The 18,740-nt window shown below is 50.1% G+C and overlaps 1 protein-coding gene across 4 annotated transcripts; it reads left to right on the top strand.

The window, feature by feature from the left end:
• The first annotated feature begins 5,867 nt into the window (after positions 1 to 5,867).
• On the top strand, positions 5,868 to 17,819 carry TMEM171 (transmembrane protein 171). Of its 4 annotated transcripts, XM_045186410.2 has the most exons (5): positions 5,868 to 6,015; positions 6,551 to 6,706; positions 9,867 to 10,572; positions 14,466 to 14,607; positions 16,700 to 17,818. In XM_045186410.2, exons 3-5 carry the CDS (start codon positions 9,936 to 9,938, stop codon positions 16,896 to 16,898), a joined length of 978 nt encoding a protein of 325 aa, XP_045042345.2. In that variant the 5' UTR covers positions 5,868 to 6,015; positions 6,551 to 6,706; positions 9,867 to 9,935; the 3' UTR covers positions 16,899 to 17,818. The 4 variants fall into 4 exon arrangements, with proteins under 4 accessions (XP_045042345.2, XP_024434141.2, XP_053768674.1 ...); XM_024578373.3 differs by lacking the exon at positions 5,868 to 6,015 and having other exon boundaries at positions 6,282 to 6,706; XM_053912699.2 differs by lacking the exons at positions 5,868 to 6,015; positions 6,551 to 6,706 and adding an exon at positions 6,768 to 7,283 and having other exon boundaries at positions 16,703 to 17,819.
• Positions 17,820 to 18,740: the final 921 nt, after the last annotated feature.

The raw sequence follows: 18,740 nt of genomic DNA, 5'->3' as shown, positions 1-18,740 counted from the left end.
CAGAAGAGACTTGCGTGCCAGGTGCCAAAACCTGAGCTGGAAGATGGGAGATCTGGAAGGTCACTGATGACAGTGACAGGAAGGGCAGAGAATGACATGGTGGTTTAAAGAGCAAAGGTTAGGAGAGAAGTGGTCTCAAAGGGAGAACAACTAACTGTGCTTGTGATGAGTGCCCTGAGTGGGAAGTACAAGTACTCTGAAAATGGCAGGGTAGGGGTGGCGTGGGCAGCTAGGGCTTATTTAGAGTAGGAGGTCTCTCTGGGGAAACGACATTTCAGGGCAGAATTAAAGAGTGAATGGGAGTTTGTTAGCTTGCCCTTGAGTGACTCTAAACTGACATTGAAAAAAATAGCCATAGTTGCCGCCCTGTGCCTTGAGAAAGGATGCTGTGGACAGACCCACCTGGGAGAGGCGAGAGGCACGGTGCTCCCCATGCAGCTCTGCCACTCCCCAGCCAGGTGAGGTAAGAGCTGCCCCCCCTCTCTGGGCACGGGGCACAGTGGTACTTACCTCATGGGCTGGTTATGGAATGCAATGAGAGGCATCCATCACCAAACCTCACAGGAGGTCTATGGGGGTCACCTGCTGCCATTATTCAGGAGAAGATGTTTCTCCTGGAATTGCCTCTGGGCACAAATCTCAGCAGGTCTTTCTCTCTATATTTATTTAATCCTTTCAATAACCCTGTGAGGTAGGTTAGGGGGGGGGGAAGAGGGGGAAAAAAGCCCCAAAGAAGTTTTCTTTTTCTTCTTTCTAAATCAACACTGCCCCAAGCCCTGGCTTTACCTGCATTCTGTGACTGTGTGTGACAAGGCGCCTTTTGTTAAAATCTGGGGCATTGGGGGTGGGGGTGGCTTCCTGCCAAACTGCCTTTTAATTTATCAGAGTCTCAGTTCTCAGGTGTTCAGGTTCTTATTGCTTCACTTTTTAGGTCAGCAGTTGCTGTGAGACAAGCCAAGTGTGTGACCAATGCCACCTGGTAAGGCTGCACCCAAGTGCTGAGGTCCCCACATATAGCACCACAGCCATCCCAGGTGTGTGGGTCGGGCCATTTTGAGAGTCATCTGCAAGTGTCTTAGACAGGTTACCACACCTGATCCTGAAACAGGTAAGTTACCTGTGTGGACAATGTCAAAATGATTTTGCCCCTCCCTGCACATTACCAGGAAGCTGTTTGAATAAGGCAAGAAATGCTATGAACCTTTTGCTTATTTTTTCTTTCTTTTTCTCATTTATTTTCTTATTTATTTCACCTTGCTGTATTTTTGGAGCACTGTAAGCTGCTTTTAATCCTTTTTGGAATCGTAAGTGTCAACCAGGAAGTGCAGGGCCAGAACCAGGGTGGAAGTAATGGGGCCTGAGACATGCAGGTGGAACCAGAATAGGTGAGGCAGGTTGAGCCCTGAACCCCCGCTGATGATTGGCTGGGGGAGCACCTTGGCAGGCCCCCATATATCCCTTGGGGACACCATAGCAGCAAGGCACTTCACAGAAGTTTTGGTGGCTGCAGGCAAGGTGGAGCAGAAGTAGAATGACAGAGGAGATGAGACAGGTAACTATTAGGATGGCGAGTTTTTGTGATCATGTGATACACACCTTCAGGACGTCTAGAAATACCAGGATATGCGCTGCAGGGAGAAGCCAGGTGTGCTGGCCGCAGCTCAAACCATGGCAAACTGAGCACTAGAAGTCAACACCGCCTCATTCTGTTTTCCCTGAGAACCCCGAATTCCCTGCTCTTCTCCTTCCTTTCTCCGTGGATTCATCAGGTCAACCTCCCTGAAGGAGAAGAGCCACGGATGGAGGGTAAGGTAAGTAGCCAGAGACCAAAGAGAAAAACATCCATCAATGGCCTGCCGTGTGCCAGGAAAGACATCCTCTGAGGTAGGTCTGCTTATTCCCACATTCCAGGTGCGGACACTGAGGCACCGAAAAGGTGTTTACTTGGCCAAGGTCACGCAGCCAGTGACAAAGCCAGGATGTAAACTAAGGTCTATCTTGTCCCCCTTTTACATGCTGTAGAGAAATAATTCATTCTTTGGGGCCTGTTTAGCGGTAGGTGTTTGATGGAGCCAATGCAAGACACCAGGAGGTCACCACATTTCTGTGAAACCCTTACTGTCAATGTCTGGTCTCCTCTAGCCTGCTGCCCAGCTGCTGTCGCCACTGTGGAAGTGATGACTCTCCCTGGGCCTTGTGGAGGCCTCCGCCAGTGAGACCACGTGAGCGCCAGGCAAATCCTCACTCTCTGAAATGACTCCTTGCATTCCCTACCCCCGGCTCCAGCTAACTGCACTTAAGCCGAGTTGTTGTAAACCTTGCCAAAACAGCAGCACCATCCCGGGCAATAAAATGACAGCAAAAGTTTGGTCCTTGCACTGGGTATCAGCTAAGGAGTTAAATCTAAACCTTCAATTCAAGCTTGTCAAATCAGTCAGTCTTACTCGGGACACATGTCTCAGGCTCCTGGGTCTAAGTCCAGGTTAGGGGTGGGGGAGGGGGAAAATGCCAAGGAAGCCGGGCCTCCCCTGACCACAGCACCTGTTGCAGGGGTCGGCAGCTCGATGGGGCCTTGCCAGGTTCAGAGGCATCGCTGGCAGTCCTGGGAATAATTTTTGAAACATCGGCCCAAGACCGAGCACCTGAGAAGAAATTCCTGCGTACCAGCCCTGGTGGAGTCTCAGGAAACATCGGGAACTGGGAGAGGAATGCACGCTGCTGGCTGCTGAGGCGCCTTTGGGGCAGAACCAGAGAGACACCAAAAGAGAAACTAGAAGCTGGCAGACTTAGTGATCGATTGTCTTTCTGTCATTTTTTGAATTCTGAAAAATGGCGACAGTAAATTACACAAACCCAAACACGCCACTTGCCCAGAACGACTTTTCCGGGTTGGCGGTGCCCTGGGGGGTGTCACACAGCCAGTGTTGTGGGATCAAAGGACACACGGTCCTTAGGTCACAGCTCTGAGAGCAGAGCAGAAGCTCATCCCTCCCAGCTGTGCCCCTTGCTGTGCGCTTTCTGGGAGGCCCGGGCAGCAGATTGTCACTAGGCAGGTGTAGCCACGTATGCACGTATCAGCCCCTGCAGCCTTCTTGATTTTGTAACGAGCATCGCTGACAGACCACAGGGAAGTATTCCTTCCAGAGTTCCTGAGTGCCAGGCATGGGTATTCAACTGCCCACTCAACTTCTGCACTCAGATATCTAAGGGACGTACGTCACAGGGTTAACACGCCCCAAACTGAACCCCAAAACTCTCCCTTCCAACGTGACTGGCCCTCAGTTTTCCCTGCCGTGGTCAATGCCAGAGCCATCCTTCCAGGTCCTCAGGCCCAAAAGCTTGGAATTCAAACCCAAACCCAGTCCAGGAAAACCCTGTCTTCGAGATATATACAGAACCCAATCCAATCGCTTTGATCACCTTCGAACACAAGCCACAGTTATCTCTCTCCTGGGTTATTATAATAGCTTCCTAAATGGTCTTCTCCCTTCCACCCTCCCTCCTCCTCAGGCTATTCTCACCCAGAAGCAACTGTCTTCTTTTTAAAAATAAGTCAGGTCATATCACACTCTGCTTAAAAAAAAAAAAAACCCTCCAAAATCTTCCCATCTCATTCCAAGTACTTACAACGGCCCACAGCGAAGCCCTACACAAGCTGGTGCCCGTGGTCACCCCCACACTTACCCTCTCTGACCTCCTTTCCTATTCCTCCCTGGCTTGCTCACCTGCTCCATGCACCCTGGCCTCTTGTTCTTCCTTGAATTCCCCTGTTCCTGCCTCAGGGCCTTTGCATTGGCTGTTTCCTCTGCCAGTGTTCTTCCCTTCTTCTTCCAATCATCATTATATTTCTCTGTCATAGCTTTAAAACAGGTTCAAATTCATAGTTTTAAAATATATCAAATTCTTTGATGCTTCCCCCATCAAGAGGGGGAGTGCAACCCTAGACTTAGCGACTCAATTCTAAGGAACAGAACACAGCAGAAGTCGTGGTGTGGGACTTCAGAGACTACGCCATAAAAGGCACTGCCACGCCTTCCTCCTTTGCTCTCTCTTGGGTCACTCTGGGGGGAGCCAGCTGCCATGTCCTGAGGACACTCAGGCAGCTCTGTGGGTAGGTCCACATGGCAAGAAACTGAGGCCTCCTGCCCACAGCCGTGGGAGCAAGCCACCTCGGAGCCACCCAGCCAGGCCTGCAGATGCGGTAGCCTTGAGCCAACTGCTTGACTGAGAGACCCTGAGCTGGACCCACCCAGCTAGGCAGCTCCCAGATTCTGACCCTCAGGACCTGAGAGAGAGAAAAAATCTTAGTTGTTTTAAGCATCTAAATTTGGAGGTAATTTGTTATGCAATCTTAGTTTATGAATATGGTTGCTTCCTCATTCCCTTCAAGTTTTGCTGCAATGTCACCTTTGGGGACATGCCTTCCTTAACTGCCTTGTTGAAGTTGAAGTCTCTGCTGCACTCCCCAGTTTCCTTCTGTGACTTCTGAGTCCCCATTGCACTTGGTGCTTTCTAATACTCTGTATAATCTACAGGTTTCTTTTACCATCTTTCTCCTCGTTAAAATACAAGTTCCACATCGGCAAAGGATTTTCCATTTTGTTTATGGCAGCACTCAAATACTTGCTGACTGAATACATGAATGCTTGCCTTGGCTTAATTCTCTGAACTTGCTTCCCGAATTCAGAGTTTGCCCATCTTCTAAAGCTTGTTCTGATGCTGCTTTCCTAAGGATTTTGTCTGGGCTCGTCTTTTGTCACTACCACACTGGCCGGGAAAGTCTATTTGGTTTTAGAGAGTGACAGGGCCATCCGGTCTCTTTCCTAAGAATAGGTCTGCTACCGAGACCAGCTCCTTGGAGGCTGGTGGGTATGTCTTTCATACTTGACCCACGACTGGTTTCCATGGAGTTTAATGTAGTCAAATGGGCTCCAAAAGACACAAACAGTCCAAGCAGCAGATATTCCAAGTGGAAGCTAATCTGATTGTCCTTGGAGCCAGTACACTCAAGCCTGTCATGTGTGGCCAGCCTGCAGTCATGTGGCACCAGAGGGGCAGCTGTATCAACAGGCCCCTTGCAGGTCCGCACACAACACGACTGGAGTCGGAGTTCTAAGTGAGGGAGAAGGTGAGAATGAGTAGGAGGAGACACAAGGCCTCTCGTACGAGGATTGTCAGCAGGCGCAAGCACAGAGGGCAAATTCTATGGTCCGGGCCTGCGCTGTTGTGCAACCTCCGCTGCGGGCTGTCTGCTTGTTAGTGGGCTGTGCTCTGAGGCCCTTCCGGAAGGTGGTATACCTGACACTTTGATCAGCATTATCTCCCGCCTAGACACAGACTGCTGCAATAAACTCGGGGTGCAGTGTCTGTATGGTTATAACAATCTAAAAGCCACGTAATAAAAAAGCCATTTTTTGAGTCTGTGGCTTTGTGTGTCCTCCGGGTGACAGGTGTACTCAGGAAGAACAATGAAGAGTCAGTATATCTGGTTCACATTAACCAGCTGTGGACTTTCTGTCTTTAGCCCTCAGTTTCCTCAACTGAAAAACAGCTGTTTGTAGCTCCCCCTATTGCCTTCTGGCTCCAACATTCTGAGATCTGGAGCCACCCAGCAAAGAACCTTAGGCTACAGGTGAAGAGAGGAACAGAGCGTCACAAGACCACGGGGTCACCAGGTTAGGATTCTTCATTACAGTCACAACCAATGTTCTTTATTTAGTAGGGGCAGAGGTTTGCAGAGGCCAGGGTGTGCTAACTGTGAGAAAGGCCACATTTGGCCACTGGGCAAGTGTCCCCAGCAAATTCCAATGCTGGAACTTGTCCAGTATGCCTCCCCAGTGAAACCACCTCTTACCACACAGGCGTCCAGCCCTCGGAGCCCAGCTAACACCCTTTCCTCTTTGTCTGTCTCTGACCGCTTCTGTGAGAGTCTCCTCCTCACTTCTCCTAATTAGCTAAAACTCTTCTCATCTTTGCCCTCAGTGAGAACTATTGGGAACAACTTGCTGTATTAAGGTATGCTATGTGTTTGTACTTTAAAAAGGTTAATGCAAGTGGCGTTAACTTTTTACTGGGTTCCAGGCAAGTGGACCGGAAGCTAAGGAAAAGTGGTGGGGATGGGGAAGTCCCCAAGGCTCCTGGAGCTTGGGCTGAGCCCTTTACTCACCTCCACACGTCCTGACCCCTGGTGTGCACACTGGCAAAGTGAGTCCGTGTCACGTGTCATGGGGTAGGTTACAAATAGCACAGGGATTAGCAAACCCATCCCGAACCTTCTGGTTCAAGGGCAGGGAAAGTTACCAGTTTAATTCCAGCAGATCACTAGCGATTGAGAACTGGGAAGGGGGTTCTAGGGCTGAGGAGGGGTGTGAGCACACCTCTGAGTGAGGAAGGGAGGGCTGACCCGGAATGGAGACAGCCAGGGTCGTGCTTCAGTCTAGGAGCTGGGACCTCCTGCTGTCTCACGGGCTCGGATGTGGAGAACCCTTGTCTCCTGTTCTAATGGCGCGCAAGTTGCTGTGACCTGGTATCTCTATAACCTGTTCATCAGGGAACTCTCAGCGAAGGACTTGCTCCAGTGACCCCAAGTCAAAGTCTGTGGAACGGCAGCAGAAACACAAGGCTACTGAATGGACCCTTCCCAGGCCGCACGGCGGCCGAGAGAGCGGCGGCGGGAACGCGGGGGCCCCACGCTGCTGCATCGCTGGTAGGGAAAAGCCGCTTCCCTTTCTCACACCCCCTCCCCCGAATCCCGGAACCTAGTCTGGAAAGAAACCAGCTCCTGCCCGCTGCCCGGATCTCGGCCGGCGCAGCGCCGCAGTTCGCACAGCCGGGAGACCCTCACCTCGCGCCTGACTGCCCTAGGGCTGCGGGCCTGGGGGGCGGGGACGGTGCTCATTTATTCCCGGCTTCTTCGCGCGCACGGTCACGGGCTCGGAAGCGGCCAGGTCCTCCAGCCCTGGGCGGCGAAGCCGCACCTCGCTCCCCACTGCCAGGCTGGGCGCGCTCTCGTCCCCGAAGGGCAGCACCTGGTGACCGCCAGCTCCCACCAGTCAGCCCTGCCCTGCCCGCCGTCCCCCAGCCACCGCGCCCTCGCGGCACCGCCTCCTCCTGTAAATACAGTGGCGGCCCGCCCTCCGCAGGTGGGAGTGTGCGGTGGGGATCCGCGACCAGGCCGCTGCCCGCAGCCGGCGCTGCACTGCAGCGCGCCTACCCCGAAACCTGCGCCACACTCCCGGGGAGTGCCCGGGCGCAGCCAGTGCGCACGCTAGACTAAGACGCAGGTAAGCGACTCGGGACCCCGAGCCTCACCGCGTCGCGGGAGCCTGCGCTCGCTGGCCGCGGGGCTGGCGCCGCGATGTTACCCCTGAGGCTTGTCGCCAGGAGCGGCGCTGGCGCCGAGGACCCCGCGCTAACCTGTGCCCGTGAGAGCCGCGCGCCCAGCCGCTGGGGGCTGTTGCGCTGGAGCTCCCTAAAACCCACGGAGCTATTTCCCGTAAAAGACATTTGCCTTTTTGCCTGGGTTCCCAACCGCACCAGAGCTTTGGAAGTTCTTAGGTGCTGCTGAATTGGAAATGCCCTTAGGAAAAGGGATAGGGTGTTAGGGAGGCGAATTTGGCTTTGGCGAAATTAAGTGTAGGTTGGTATTTGGAAAAGGTTTAATTTTCTATTAGTGTACATGTCTGTGTGTCTGATTGTGAGTTCATGTATGGAGAGAATAGACAGACAGACTGACCCACACGTTATTTTGCTTCAGGGATTAACACATCTGTGCTTAATCCACTAGGCCTCGGAAAAGAAGCTAAAATCCAGTTTGGGGCTTCTATTTTCTTTACTGGGAATTTGCCTTTACTGGGTATTTGGGAATTTGCCTTGAGATGGTTGAAGCCTTGTGACTCACTTCAAAACTGAAGGTGTCAGGAACACAATGAATTCCTGATAGGACTTTGTAGCAAAGAATCACTCTTATCACAGAACCAGCAAAAGAATCATGATAACATGATTCAGAAAACTTTTTAAATATTAGTACAATACTTTAAATCTTTGTCTCAGCTTAACTGCATCTTCATAAATATAGTTTGTCCAAGTTTAAAAATAAAAACTTATTTCCCTCCTACACTTCCTTTTTTCTTCAACTTCCTTTTGATTCTATCATACTTTTTCCTGGAAAAGTACTTCCTCATAGAGGACAGGCTGTTTGCTTTCCTTACCCAAACTGACCCTGCTTGGTCAGGATTTGGGTTTGTCAAGATGGCCTTGGCCTCCGTCTTGAGCTCCTTCATGTGACTGTGGATACAAACGGGAAAAGATATTTTAAAGGTTTTCTTTCCTTGAGCAATGAAGACAGTCTTCACACCCAGAGTGTCTTTTCCAATGCCCCGACTTGAAGGGTCCTGGTAAAATACCCACCCATTAGAGTAAACAAGGTAACTGGATAATGAAGTCAGCCTGTGTGCACCGGACCACTCTTCAACAACTGCTCTGGGTGCATTTAATATGTGATATCCTTGAAGAACAGGGCTTGGGTGATCTTGTGGAAGGTGCTTTCTCACTTGACTTCACTTACACTCTTCTTTCAAAGTCCAGTTCTATTGCTGTTCAGTGCTTTGTAACTGGCGATTTTATCAGCTGTTTGTTTTTAACAGCCTCAACCTCTTTGTGGAAGTGGGTGGCACCAAGGAGAGCGAGAGGCTGCCTGGCCTCCTGGGAGACAGGGCTCCGTCTCACGGGCTCTACCACACTCCCCTGGGTCATCCCAGGCCCAAGCAGCCAGACCACCAGATTCCAGGCCAAGGAAGCCCCTGAGTGACAACTCAAGAATCACACTTTGACAGAAGTAACTTAGTAACCATTGAACCCACCGGGCTCCTGAACTGCCTTCCCGTTCAGTGGAAACTTGGCTCTCCTGTCCACGTAGCCTTAGAATAAAGCACGGAATGGAAAGTTGCTGTGGGCCTGAAACAGGAAATGGAAAGTTAGTTACTGAACAAAAATTTACTGACATGGAAATGCTCAGAGCAGCTGTGATGAAATGTGGGATGTCTGTAAATCAAAAATAATCCTTGTGGTTCTTCCCTCACTCACCATTGTTTTTCTTTTTTTTGCCTGGGAGTGTGAGTTTGTAAGACTTAGAACAGGAAAAGCCATATCCGGTTGCTTTTGTTCTATGTTTTAAAAAAAATATTTACTAAAAATCAAAAAAATTAGCCTGGCTGGTGTGGCTCAATGGATTTACTGCCAGCCTGCAAAGCAAAGGGTCGCCAGTTCAATTCCCAGTCAGGGCACATACCTCAGTTGTAGGCCAGGTCCCTGACAGGGGGCACACAGGAGGTAACCACACATTGTTGCTTCTCTCCCTCTCTTTCTCTTTCCCTTCCCCTCTCTCTAAAAATAAATAAAATCTTTGAAAAAATTAAAAAATTAGTTACAGTTGACATTCAATATTATATTAGTTTCAGATGTACAGCATAGCGATTAGACATTTACATAACTTATGAAGTGACCCCCCAGTAAGTCTAGTGACCCCGGGCACCACACACAGTTATCACAGTAGCGTTGACTATATTCTGAATGCTGTAATTTACAGCCCCGTAAAGAGTTTTGTTTGGTTTTTTAGACATACTCTTAGGTGCATGGTAACTGCATTTCCTTTTCTTGAACATTTTCATAAAATTAAGTATTCAGGAGTTTCTGAATGCCAGTCCTTCTGACTCAAAAACCAGTTCATTGTCCTACAGTGTGTCCGTTGGATAAAGTTCTGTGCCCTCTGATTTCAACCTGGTGCGATTTCCGATGGCCAGCAAGAGAACAGGGTGGGTCAGGAACACCTGTGCCTACTTTAATTTGGCGTTTGGTTATATTTGCAGAGCTGTGGAAACCACTGGAGGGAAAGGAACACACCCCACCCCTCCCTGGGGCAGGGGCCTCTTCTGGCCATGTCTCCTGCAGCAACTGAACCAGGTGGGGTCCAGCAAGACAGGCATGTCAGCATGCTCATTTTCTTCCTTTTCGTCTTCGGTGCCATCCTGCTGTTTGTGGGAGTCCTGCTCTCCATCTTTGGGTTCCAGGCATGCCAATACAAACCCCTCCCGGACTGCAGCATAGTGCTGAAGGTGGTCGGGCCTGCGTGTGCCGTGGTTGGGCTTGCGGCTGTGATCCTGGCCCGCTCCCGGGCACTACGTCAGTTCCGCGAGGGGCACCTTCGAGGCCACCAGGCAGACCCTGATCGAGCCTTCATCTGCGGAGAGAGCCGCCAGTTTGCCCAGTGCCTCATCTTTGGATTTCTCTTCTTGACCAGCGGCATGCTCATCAGCATACTAGGCATCTGGGTCCCTGGTTGTGGCCCAAACTGGGAGCAGGAAACGCTGAATGAGACAGACACTGCCAACGAGGAGCCCCAGATCTGTGGATTCCTGTCCCTGCAGATCATGGGACCCTTGATTGTGCTCATGGGATTGTGTTTCTTCGTGGTGGCCCACGTTAAGAGGAGAAGCAACTTGAATGAGGGCCAGAATGCCTCTGAAAGCGAAGAGAGACAGACCCAGAACACGGAGCCTGTCCAGGTCACCGTAGGTGGGTGCTGTCATTCCCGTGCTTGCTCATATCACAGTGGCTGTCGCATCAAGGCTTCACTGGGCTGCCCTTGGGTCTGGCCTAGATTCCCTGACTCTGTCTCCTCTGTCTCTGTCTCTCTCTGTCACTCACTCACACACACACACACACACGCAGTGCTGCTGCAAAGGCAAGCGCCAGAGGAGTCCTCGTACACATCATTTTGTCCCAGCACTTAATTCATTATTATTTAGCAAAAGCTTCGGGACTCTAAGTGGTGACCTTGACTGAGGTCACAGAGCAAATTAAGAGGAAAGTGAGAAGAACCTCAAAGACAATCTGTGAGTACTCTGTCACCTTAGGGACCTGCCAAGTGATCCTCTTCCCCTGTTCTCACACTAAAACCTGTGGCCCTTTGCGTTGGTGGGCGCGTGAATTCTCATCCTGACTGTCCACTGTCGCTGGTTGACTGCCTTGGGTGAGTCTTTAACCTCGCCTGGCCTTGGTTTGCATGTCTGTACAATGAGCTTTGCACTTCTAAGATTCCTTAGTCTAGCACCAACTTCCAGGTCCTCTATGTTCTGAGGGGCCTTCTGTTTTCTTCATTGTTCTTTATTTTCTGTAACTTCAGGATCAGAGCAAAGTTTGGAAGCAGAGGCATAAATGAAAACGAAATGTGACAACACCTGTCACTTCTTTCCCCCACAGAACGCCCAGAAATTCCTTTTGGGTCCCTTGGGTGCTGCTGAATAGATGGATTATCCCAGAGTCAACTCCCCAAAGAACAACACTAGTAGCTTTGGCCTCAGCTTCACACAATCAAGGAAAAACCCCATCACTACTCATTTTTGGAAATTACCTTTTTTCCCAGTCTCCCACTTTTGAAAGGATGAAGCTCTGAAGCCACAGTCTTGACATCTAAAAGGCCAGGCAAAGAGAATTTCAGAGCAGAAAGCATGGAGGGAACGGAGAAGGAGGGTGTGAGTGAGATGTTCCTCACGCTGGGGCTGTGGCTGGACCCAGCAGTGCGCATTGAGCACAGGCGGGCGCTTCCCTGGGCTGCGGGCCCGGCAGGCTGGCCCTCAAAGAGGAAGGGCAGGTGGGCTCAGACAGTCCTTGCGCCGAGCCAGGGTTGGTGCTCCCAGCTTGCTGCAGGTTGTGCATTTATATGCGTAAGGGGACGACACGGGTACTAGTTACATCTTAACGACAGCTAACACATACATAAAGCCAAACAGCCATCTAAGTGCTGTCAGCATGTGCTCTTCAAGGGCCTAGTGTATGACATTCCTTCATGCCTGCGACACCCCACTGAGGAAGGTACTCTTAGTACCTCCAAGTTAGAGATGAAGAAACTCTTACCCTGAGGCCCAGGGATACCAAATAACTTACCTAAGGTCACAAAGTAGCCAGTGGCAGAGCCAGGACCCAAACCCAGGTGGTTGGCTCTTGCACAGCTCCCTCCCCAGTGCACTGAGCTGTATTTCTGTTGTTTCCGTCTTCCCTGGGTATTCTGGGTAGTTGTCACATGTCAAAAGGGCTCACCCAGTAGAGACCATTCCGAGTCCTTCCGGGGAGCAGAGTGGGGCCCAGTGAAGGCACTCGTGGGGTGCACAGATCTTCCACTTTGTTGAGAGCATTTTGAGGTGTGCCCTTTGGACTTGCTATCAGGAGACTTTCTGGGTGCCTCCGTCCTGGTGGCTGGAATGGGAGGGGGTGTCAGGGGGCAGGGCTGCTCGTGCTGGGGCGGGGAGACTCTGGGCAGTTCGGTCTGATGTTGGCACTGCACTGCATAGTTTAAAATCTTTGCCACTTAGCCCTTTAAGTCCCATCAAACCTGTGAAAATCTGGCACCCTAGCCCCTTGTTTTTTCTCCTTTGATATTATGGGATAAGGGTTAATTTTTTATAAATCATCTGTGACTTTTGGCACAATTGATAAGGTCCTGGACATTGTCTCTCCAAGGTCAGTTCTGCCTTTCGAGGGAAGTTGGGGAACTGAGAGGCAGTTCTTGGATCCAAGTCCCAGAATTCAGCTGTTCCCCGGGTGGAAATCTCTCCCACCCCCCAGCAGATATACCAGCGATGTCCACATTGTGGACACACTCAGTGCTGGACCCTGGGGACACAAGCGGGTATAGGAGACAGTCCTCCCTCAAGGGGTCTGTGCTGTCAAGGCACAGAGAACCTCAAGTCCTTCGGGGCCTGGGGACGGGGAAAGCCCAGGGGGAGATGGGACATCTTTCCTGGTGAAAGCAGGTTGCAAGGTGAGGGACGGCTGGGAGCGAGCTGTGCAGGAAGGACAAGCCCTAGAGATAACTGGTGACTTTGAACATTTCCTTGTTTGTGTTTGATAGGTCATTGGCCTACCTTAGAGGCTTATGCCCTGGTCCTATGTTCTCCAGTGTGTGATTAAAAGTGAACACTTACCCTTGCTTCCTCTGACCTACCCAGACCTTCTGAAAAAAATGAGAAGACAACCATTACGTTTTATCAAGTCTAGATTAGCGAGGAAAGCTTGAACAGCTAGGAGTGAAGGAGGTAAGGGTTTTCTGAAGGGCTAAGTTACCTCCCAGGAAGTGCTTCCAGTGCTGAGGGGGAGAGTGGAATCACACTGGCCACGCTGCCTGTTGGGAGTCTTTCTTCCGACATGCTGATAAGTGCCACTTGCTGGGCGGTGTGAATGAAGAAGGCACCTCCGAGGGTGCAAAGCAGCTGAGAGAGTCCCTCTGGGCCCCGCACTGTTTCAATGGCTGCACAGGAATCCAATCCTCCTACCTGTCCTCTGAGGCAGGTAGAGTTATGGCCTGCAATTTACAGGTGTGGCAGCTGAGGTCTAGAGGGGTTAAAGAACATGGTTAGGGCTTTAACCCCTGGATAATGCTGGCTTGGTAACCGGCAAATGGAACCCCAGGAGCTTTATGGAGTCCAGTCCCTGCTTAGACAAGCATCAGATCTGTCGCCCGCCCGCCCATGCAAACCCAGCTCCTTCCCTCAGAGAAGTGCTCTCTCCTCCTTCATGGTTCCTGTGCTGCCATTTGGTGCTGCCAACTCCCAAAGGCCGTCCCCAGACCTCTATGTAGTGGTGCTTGCCTCACGGCCAGAATGTTCTGGGCAACTCACCTGGTGCATTTTGTATTGGAATCGGAACACAGATTAGCGCTAGCATCTGGTCCCGAGTGTCTCTTCCCCAAAACACAGGTGTGTGTGCTGGGAATGCTAAAAACAAGATGTTTGACTTTGACTTTGTTTTGTGAGGCTTGGGGGAAGTGCCGGTAGGTAAAAGACAGGAGCATAAACCACAGCTGTGGAATGCCAACAATAGGCTGCAGGGCAGCTGCTTGTCGTTTGTTCAGAGGTGAAACTGCATTTGAGCGACAAGACACTTTATCCAGCAGCCAACTTTCAATGAACTAAAGTGGTAAGTTAAAAACAAGGAAAGCTTTAAGGCTGTAGACATCGCAAGCGAGGCACATGGTTAGGAAATGCTTCGTTGAAGCGCTGTCGCCCAGACTTGCAGTGAAGTACAGGCCAACTGTCTTTAAAACATTGAGTTAAAACATAGGTAGCATAAAATTCACCACCCTGACCCTCCTGAAGAGTGCAGTGGCATTTAGTGCATTCACAATGCTGTGTGGCCGTCCCCGCTCGCGACCGCCAGAAGTTTCCCATCTCCCCACACAGAAACTGGGCACCCAGTAAACACCAGCGCCCGTCCCCTTGCTCCCAGCCCCTGGGAGCTTCTGCCCTCTGCCTCTGTAAGTTTGCTCAGCCCTCTTTTTAATTCCGGAGTTGGCACAGGTGTTTTGACAATTTCTATCAATGGGCCAAATATGTGATTAATTTGTTTTGCTCTTGCTAATTTGTTTGCATTTATTACTCATGGATCTTCAACAAAATATTGTGTTTCCTCAGGTGATGCCGTGATAATATTCCCGCCCCCTCCACCACCTTACTTTCCTGAGTCTTCAGCTCCTGCAGCACCTCGAAGTCCTGGGACTAACAGTTCGCTTCCAAATGAAAGTCCACCTTCCTATTACAGTATTTTCAACCATGGGTAAGACTTTCCATTTGAAGTTCACAGGTAGCATTTTAACCTCTTTAGGCCAAGTCACCTTTAAGGCTGTTGTGCAGGAGTAAACATCAGAGTGTGAATATCTTTTTTGCTGACATTATGAAAGAATTATTGCCTCAATATTAACAGTGCCTTTCAGGAGACTTTGGGCAGCACGTAAGTTACAAATTATATTGTGCCCGGTTCACGTGAAGCCTTCTCCAGGCATTTTACTATGTGCTCCTAGCAGGGGCGACCCTGAAAATGTGCAGCAACCCATCAGCTACACTGAGCACTGAGTGAGGGCTCAGGAGGCCCCTGCTTGCTGCTTTAGATTGTGGGGAGGAGTGAGGGCTCCAGGGGACCTCTAATGGAGGTATTTAAATGACTGACTAAAGTCACCTGCACCTAACCTGACCAAGCTGCCTTTTCCCTCAATAATAAGTTGTTCCCTGGGCCTCAGAACCTTCTCAGACTGATTGAAGGGAAATATAAGATCCACAGCCCCACCCCACAAACTAAGGGGTGTACCTGGGATCAGAGGCAACAGCAGGCATCTAAGTGCCTTTTCTTTGAGGCAGAGGGATGCAGTTGCAGGTTCTGGAGTCAGCACACTGGGCTCCAAGCAGTGGTTCGTTAGCCCAGCTCACAATGGGCAAAGGCCAGAGGGTGGCAGGCCGGTGAGGAGGCCAAGTCCAAGGACAGGCCTGACGTAACAGGAGCCTAGAACCATGGTGGTTCGAAGGGGGAGGTGTGTGGGAGGGAACCTGGCATGGAGAGGACAGTGGGGAAGAGCAGAGATCATCATGTCAAGGGTGAGTGACAGGGACAGTGGATGCTGCTGCCTGAGGAGGAGGTGGGACCGGGCTCAGTGCAGGTCGGGGGAAAGATGGTGAGCTGCTTGTGGTGGAGGAGTAGTGAGATGTGGCCCCTCTGGGCAGACTGGAGAGGCTGGGTCTTGACTGAAAGATGAAACTGGGAAGAGATTGCTGAAACCAGGAGGGTCCACAGCGGCAGGCGTGATGGGGAGGAGTTCCCAGAAGTGCCAGGGAGGATCAGGGCTGGTGAAGGCTCTGGCACCTGGCACCTTCCCGAATGGGAAACCAGGATGCAGGAAGTGAAGGAAGGATTGCTAGGAGATTTCACAGGGCAGGTGAGCCTACGAGCAGGACTCAGTAACAGGCCACTTTCCAGACAGTGAGACATTTGCCTTTTTGAACGCAGTGCGAAGAGGGCCTGAGGGACGCAGTGAGTGCCCTGGGGATGGTGCTGCCTTGGCTGGCCGCCCACCTTCTCAGGCATGTGTTCGTGTGCTTCAGACGGGGTGGCGAGCTGGCGATCCTGCCAGAGATGGATGTGGGGACTGCTCTGCATGGAAGAAGGGGAGGTTAGGTTCTGGACATTTGTAGAATTCTGTTAGTGACTTTTTCTACTCTTTTCTCAATGATGAACTTCTCCAAGCCCTAAAAGAAACGTCTATTAACTTTAATAAATAAAACAAAAACTACTCCTACTGTAGCTTCGATGATTTCTCTGGGGCAGAGTCTGGCTTCTCTTGCATGACCTCATGTAATTGTCCTAGTTTCGGGAGGTGTGCACTGCTATCCCCATTTTACAGGTGAGGGACTGAGGCTTAGAGATCACGCAGCTAGGACGCAGCAGCAGGTAAACTCCGATGCAGGCGGGCCTGTGGCTGACACCCACCGCATTAATGAGCACACCTTCCTGCTCTCTTCAAGTTTGTGGCCTAATGATTTAATTTTCTGTTTGCATAAGGTTGTCTGCCTTTTGTTAGCTGCCTTAGGAGACTAACTAGCAGAGAACAGTAACTCGGGCGCGCTCTCTCTTTGGGTGGCCCCTCTGCCTTTGCGCTCCCTGTCTTTTCAATGACGAAGGAAATGACAACAGGAGCGAGACTGTCTCAACATTACTATCGGCTTTAAGGAAAGTAAGGGGCAAGGAGTTGAAACATATCTGCAAATAGCAGAATGTGGAAAAAACTGCTCCTTAGATCCTTGCAGATTTGAAAAGAACCTCCTCCTTAAGGTGTGTTACTCTCCCTCTCCCCCCTTCCCCATCCGCTCTCTCCTTTCAGCAGGACCCCAACTCCTGAGGGCCAAGGCGCGGCCTCTGAGAGGGAGCACGTGACCATATACACTATTTCTGGGGCTCCTCCGTCCTCTGAGATTGCACACACTCCGCATCTCTCATCTGAATTGCCTCCCAGATACGAAGAAAAAGAAACTGCTACAGCCACATCCTTGTCTCCTCCTCCTCCGCCTCCCCCACCGTGAACTATGGACTCCAGTTCAGTTTTATAGAGAATCGATCACTATTTTATTTAACTTGTTTTTTTAATAAAAAATACAATAGCATCGGCTATGTTCTGATTTCCCTGGTGCAGCATCAACATCCGTGACAAATGTTCACACGTGTGCGAGGGCCAGGCGTAGAGTTAAAACGAGGTGTGTGTGGCGTCCTGAGCTACAATGGGGTGAGGTGCTTTGGGGGCTCCAGAGCATCACTGCAGGGCAAGAAGAAGACCAGGTGTTCAGTAATTAGTAGTTCGCCCTGCCCTATAGGTAGATTAAAAAGGTTATCTCTGGTAATTTCTTATGGGCAAGGCCCCAGATTCAAGTTCTTCTAGGTAGTTAAAGGGGGAGAGGGGCAGAAGTTTTTCTTGTAGGGTCTCGGTTGCCTTTAGCTCAAAATAATCTGCAAACCACAGAGGCATGTCTTACGGTGACTTGTTTGAATCCCCACACAGGTTAGGCTGTTAGGACTTTGGACTCCAGGGGAGGCAAAGTGCCCCCTGGCCAGGTGGGCGCTTAAGCTCCTTTTCTCACGCAGACCTACAATTCCAGGTGGTCAGTTGGATCATTCCGATTGGAGGAAGAAAAAAAAAAAAGGCTGGGACAAGCTAATTAACTTATTCAAGGTCACATGCGTCTAGATGGAGAGGCAGGGTTTTGAACACCTCTCGGTGGTTTCTGAAAGCCAGGCGCGCATGTCAGTACGCCGTGCTGTCAAAGGCAGCTGGAAGTGGTCGTTAGTGTTTAGCTGAGTCCTTCTGCTTCCAATGTTAATGGCTTCTGGATTGCTCTCCTAATTTCTTTATTATTTTCTTCTTCTGCTTCCTTCCTTTTCTCTTCCTCTCCTTCTTCCTCCTTTTTCTCTTTTTCTCTCTCTCTCTTTTTTTTTTTTGAAAGAAGGTATTTAGGGTACTTAAGTAATTTACACTGGGGCAGTTACCACTGTATTGGCCCCTCCCCCACACTCCTCCATATGGTGAAGGGACCCTTTTAGGAGAAGAAGTTTCCTGGGACACTTTGGTCACTAGCTTCCCCTGAAGGGGTCCTGGAAAGATGTGCCTTTCCCTGTGACAACAGACAGGCACCAAACTGTCTGGACCACCGACCTTCATTCTCATAAGGCTACTGCTGAACAAAACCTTTTGTATAGTTGGGTCCAGTAATAAATATTTAATTCTAGATATAAACTTTAAGGAATAATCCCTAAGTATTAGCAGTTCTACCTGAGAGAAACTGATTTTTAGAAGATGAAATCTGTAGTAACTTAGCATTTGTTCCCTAAATTTTGGGGAACAAAATTTGACACAGCAAAAAATGTGAACTTTCTATGCCTTTTACACAAGCCATAATCCCCATTAAAATCAGTATTGTGCCTGCAAGCGGAGCTCACGGGTGAGAGTGCTCCAGTAGTTGAGCTGAGGTAGCGACCGACGTCCTGGGAGCTGCCCCCCCCTCCCAAATCGGGCAGGCGGCGGTCTGCTCAGCAGCGCGCCTCTTTCTGCATCAGACATTTATTAGATTAAACTGTGCTTAAAAAGTCTGTGCTTTTTTTCCTGGAAGGTTAATTATTCACATTTTAAAATTAGAACAGAGGGTAGATGGTCACAACTTCCTTCTGCTGTTACTTGTTTATAATTAGTAAGCTGAAACTTCTAGGTAGAATTAGTTTTAATCATTTCTGAGTTCTCATGTATAATCAAGAGCCTTTTTAATGGCTCTAAGTTGCGGTCTGTAATGAAGTATTTTACTTTTATATGCTAATAAACCTTAATAAGCTGTTACAAGTTTGACCTTCTGGTTAGGGAAGTCTATTCTATTTCCATA

The sequence above is a fragment of the Desmodus rotundus genome, chromosome 1 (assembly GCF_022682495.2).
Source record: "Desmodus rotundus isolate HL8 chromosome 1, HLdesRot8A.1, whole genome shotgun sequence".
NCBI lineage: Eukaryota > Metazoa > Chordata > Mammalia > Chiroptera > Phyllostomidae > Desmodus > Desmodus rotundus.
This window is presented reverse-complemented; position numbering and strand designations above follow the sequence as displayed.

Bases quoted from the DNA above. Each gene is read 5' to 3' on its own strand.
- TMEM171 (XM_045186410.2), top strand. From the start codon at position 9,936: ATGTCTCCTGCAGCAACTGAACCAGGTGGGGTCCAGCAAGACAGGCAT. The intron at 10,573-14,465 runs GTGGGTGCTGTC...GTGTTTCCTCAG, and splicing joins GCCTGTCCAGGTCACCGTAG to GTGATGCCGTGATAATATTC. The intron at 14,608-16,699 runs GTAAGACTTTCC...CTCTCCTTTCAG, and splicing joins TACAGTATTTTCAACCATGG to CAGGACCCCAACTCCTGAGG.